This window comes from Salvelinus sp. IW2-2015, linkage group LG2 (genome assembly GCF_002910315.2).
Source record: "Salvelinus sp. IW2-2015 linkage group LG2, ASM291031v2, whole genome shotgun sequence".
Classification (NCBI taxonomy): Eukaryota; Metazoa; Chordata; class Actinopteri; order Salmoniformes; family Salmonidae; genus Salvelinus; species Salvelinus sp. IW2-2015.
In genome coordinates, this window is record NC_036839.1 from 9,827,759 (window position 1) to 9,832,613 (window position 4,855).

The window sequence follows — 4,855 nt, forward strand, 5'->3', positions numbered from 1 at the left end:
TTACCTGTTGGACGTCCTGTTGGAACACACAGAGCTGTAGCCTCTGGTGCAGGCGGACCTTGCGGTGCTGCCAGATGCTCTCCAGGCGTCTCTGGTGGTGCAGGACCTCGTGGACCACGTCCAGGATACAGTGGACCGCCTTGGAGTAGTTGGCTGTGGCCGTCAGAGACTCCGAGTTCCCTGGGCTCAGTGGTCTCTGGAGGACATCCAGCAGGGCCTTGCCATCCTGACTGACCTGGTGACAGAGAGGGACATGACATTAGGAGAGTTACTGAAACAGAAATCTTGGTTGGAGGCTTCACGGATTTCTTGTATATTCCATATTCCTTGAATCCAGGAATCGTCCAACTGGGATTTATGGAAAACCTGGGAATTTAGGGAAAGTTTCCGCCCTTTAGCAACTTTGTATCTGCATTAAATAACAAAGATTTGACTGAAAATATGCATATTGAAGCCGGTCATGTCAGTCAAATCTTTGTTTCATTATATGGAAAGAAAAAGCGAAGGAAAATAAGGATTTTTTAATGTCAGTTCCTTTGCTAATCATCTCTCTTCTGATCAAATCCAGTCCTGGCCTGTTCTAGCTGTCCATGTATGATACTAAATCAAGCCGTGCAGAGCTGTAATTTCATTTCCAATGCAAATTACTAAATGATATGCAATTTGGGTGCATGGGGATGGGTATTGTTTTCGTCATCTGTGGCACAATATGGAACAGAAAAGTCAACCCTTTCTTTTTTGGGGTTCAAACCAGAGACGTTTATAGCGACCTTTTCAGAGATGACACCAAAATAAAACAAACAAGCACACAAACCTATCATCACACGGGATCTGCTGTGGGAAGTCAATCTGACTTGGATGGACAGTGGTCCACGTATTACAGGCCATGTGTCACAAGGTGCAAATCAGCTGGATTTAATGTGGTGGGAAAAGGTCCTATTTGATGCAAAACTGTAGGTACAATACATGAACATAGTCGAAGGTAAAAATGGTCCTGATAGAGTTACAGTATGTGTCTGGTCAGGTTTGATTGAAGGACTTACATTTAATTTAAGAGCAATATTTCAAAGCAATGTTCAGCGTACATCCATGTTTAGATTGTTTACGATAATGTTTAGATAACTTATGATGGTCTTTGAAAAACCAAAACCTCATGCCATCCTTGAAAAGATATAAAAGGGTCATTACCACTGTGGGAATTGTCCTTGTGGTGGGATCTTAAACAAACAAAGAATGCCACTATAAACCAGATCTTCAGTTAGTGTACGACTGCTATTCCACTCCTAACGTAACATACAGTTGAAGTCAGAAGTTTACATACACTTAGGTTGGAGTCATTAAAAGTTGTTTTTCAACCACTCCACACAGTTCTTGTTAACAAACTATAGTTTTGGCAAGTCGGTTAGGACGTCTACTTTGTGCATGACACAAGTCATTTTTCCAACAATTGTTTACAGACAGATTATTTCACTTATAATTCACTTTACATTTACATACACACAAGTTGACTGTGCCTTTTAAACAGCTTGGAAAATTACAGAAAATGATGTCATGGCTTTAGAAGCTTCTGATAGGCTAATTGAGTCAATTGGAGGTGTACCTGTGGATGTATTTCAAGGCCTACCTTCAAACTCAGTGCCTCTTTGCTTGACATCATGGGAAAATCAAAAGAAATCTGCCAAGACCTCAGAAAAAAAATTGTAGACAGCCACAAGTCTGGTTCATCCTTGGGAGCAATTTCCAAAGGCATGAAGGTACCACATTCATCTGTACAAACAATAGTACGCAAGTATAAACACCATGTGACTACGCAGCCGTCCATTTACCCTCAGGAAGGAGACGATTTCTGTCTCCTAAGCGCGATGAACGTTACTTTGTGCGAAAAGTGCAAATCACTCCAGAACAACAGCAAAGGACCTTGTGAAGATGGCTGGAAGAAGAAACAGGTACAAAAGTACTAAGCCACAGTAAAACGAGTCCTATATTGACATAACCTGAAAGGCTGCTCAACAAGGAAGAAGACACTGCTCCAAAACCGCCATAAAAAAGCCAGACTACGGTTTGCAACTCCACATGGGGACAAAGATCGTACTTTTTGGAGAAATGTCCTCTGGTCTGATGAAACAAAAATAGAACTGTTTGGCCATAATGACCATCGTTATGTTTGGAGGAAAAAGGGGGATGCTTGCAAGCCGAAGAATACCATCCCAACCGTGCTTTGCTGTGGTGCACTGCGGTGCACTTCACAAAATAGATGGCATCATGATGATGGGAAATTCTGTGGATATATTGAAGCAACATCTCAAAACATCAGTCAGGAAGTTAAAGCTTGGTCGCAAATGGGTCTTCCAAATGGACAATGACCCCAAGCATACTTCCAAAGTTGTAGCAAAATGGCTTAAGGACAACAAAGTCAAGGTATTGGAGTGGCCATCACAAAGCCCTGACCTCAATCTCATAGAACATTTGTGAGCAGAACTGAAAAGGCGTGTGCGAGCAAGGAGGCCTACAAACCTGACTCAGTTACACCAGCTCTGTCAAGAGGAATGGGACAAAATGCCCCCAACTTATTGTGGGAAGCTTGTGGAAGGCTACCCGAAACGTTTGACCCAAGTTCAACAATTTAAAGGCAATGCTACCCAAATACTAATTGAGTGTATGTAAACTTCTGACCCACTGGGAATGTGGGTCAAGCTGAAATAAATCATTCTCTCTACTATTATTCTGACATTTCACATTCTTAAAATAAAGTGGTGATCCTAACTGACCTAAGACAGGGACTTTTTACTCTGATTAAATGTCAGTAATAGTGGAAAAACTGAGTGTAAATGTATTTGGCTAAGGCGTTTGTAAACTTCCGACTTCAATTGTATCATATTAAATGGAGGGACACCAAAACATCCCAAATCATACAAATGGCCTTGAGACCAGGTTGCACTATCAACCAGTGTTGAGTTAGTGCTGTAGCTGAGTCAGTGTTGCGAGGGTGTCTCACCTCGGTGTAGGCCTGGGTCACCTGTTCATAGAGGGTCTGGTGGTGGTGGATGGCCAGCTCCAGGTCCTGCATCTCCGAGGGCAGCCCCCCTTCACTGCATATCTTGCACCAGGCCTCCACCCCAGCCAGGAACTGCATGGACACAGGCCAGGAGACATATTCACACAACAGAACAGAGACAAATAGACCAATCAACAGAGCAATGTGAGTCATTTCGTAGACAGAGACGGGAAGAGAGAAGGCAGGGAGGAAGGCAGACCAGGGGGGAGGCAGGGAGGGAGGCAGGGAGGAAGGACGGTATGGAGGCAGACAAGGCATCTTTACAAGAGGCTGAGGTAACCCTGGATCATTGGCTAAGTGCTTTCTGACAGGCAGCAGTACCCTCCCCCCCTGTGCACACCTGAAGCCCCAAACACTCAGCATCATTTATCGCCCTCCAGGTTCCCTTGGAGAGTTCATCAATGAGCTTGACGCCCTGATAAGTTCCTTTCCTGAGGATGGCTCACCTCTCACAGTTCTGGGTGACTTTAACCTCCCCACGTCTACCTTTGACTCATTCCTCTCTGCCTCCTTCTTTCCACTCCTCTCCTCTTTTGACCTCACCCTCTCACCTTCCCCCCCTACTCACACAGCTCTCCTGTATCTCTCTCCAGAATGACTCTCTTGATCCAAATCATCAGCGTTTTCAAGACTAGTCATTCAACTGAGACTGCTTCTTCTCTTGTGTCACGAGAGGCGCTCCGCACTGCTAAAGCTAAACTCTCTCTCCTCTCTCCATCCTTTCTAGACCGCTATCGGCTGCCTTTGAATACTGTGAAACCATCAGAATCCCCTCTCCCAACCCTCTCCGAAGCTGGGCAATCTCCCGCGGCGCCGCACGTTGAGATTGCGTCCTAACCTGACAGGTCGCTCCATACCAGGTTGGCCGTGGCGAGAATCTGTATCGCACCACGTGCTCTCAGCACACTGGTGCCCCAGTAGGCTCTGTGTACTAGGCCCTCTCCTATTCTCAGGCTATACCAAGTCACTTGCTTCTGTCTATCCTTCACATGGTCTCTCCTATCATTGCTATGCAGACGACACACAATTAATCTTCTCGCTTCCCCCCTCTGATAACCAGGTGGTGAATCGATCTCTGCATGTCTGGCAGATATATCAGTGTGGATGACGATCACCACCTCAAGCTGAACCTCGGCAAGACGAAGCTGCTCTTCCTCCGGGAAGATGCCCGTCCATGACTCGCATCACGTGTCGACACTCCATGTGTCCTCCTTAGAGTGCTAAGAACCTTGGCCGTTGATCCTGGACAACACCCTGTCGTCTCGAGACTTAAGCACTCACAGCGCAAGGCTGACCGTTCCTGTAGGTTCATGCTCTACAACATTCGCAGAGTACGACCCTGCCTCACGCAGGAAGCGGGCGCAGGTCCTAATCCAGGCACTTGTTCATCTCCCGGTCTGGATTACTGCAAACTCGCGGTGTTGGCTGGCTCCCTGCCTGTGCCATTAAACCCCTACAACTCATCCAGAACGCCGCAGCCCGTCTGGTGTTCAACTTTCCAAGTTCTCTCACGTCACCCCCGCCCTCCGCTCTCTCCACTGGCTTCAGTGTGAAGCTCGCATCCGCTACAAAGACCATGGTGCTTGCCTACGGAGCTGTGAGGGGAAACGGCACCTCCGTTACCTTTCAGGCTCTGATAGGCCCTACACCCAAACAAGTGCCACTGCGTTCATCCACCTCTGGCCTGCTGCCTCCCTACCTCTGAGGAAGTACAGTTCCCGCTCAGCCAGTCCAAAACTGTTCGCTGCTCTGGCACCCCAATGGTGGAACAAACTCCCTCACGATGCCAGGTCAGCGGAG

General features: G+C 46.8%; 1 protein-coding gene across 1 annotated transcript in view; it reads right to left on the minus strand.

The window, feature by feature from the left end:
• The window catches only part of LOC111974119 (kalirin), a 280,207-nt gene that overhangs the window by 136,506 nt on the left and 138,846 nt on the right, over nt 1–4,855 (minus strand). The window contains exons 8-9 of the mRNA XM_070446990.1: nt 2,996–3,127; nt 5–235 (exon numbers count right to left, since the gene is read on the minus strand). Coding sequence (XP_070303091.1) covers nt 5–235; nt 2,996–3,127 — 363 coding nt within the window. The remainder of the gene's footprint in view (nt 1–4; nt 236–2,995; nt 3,128–4,855) is intronic.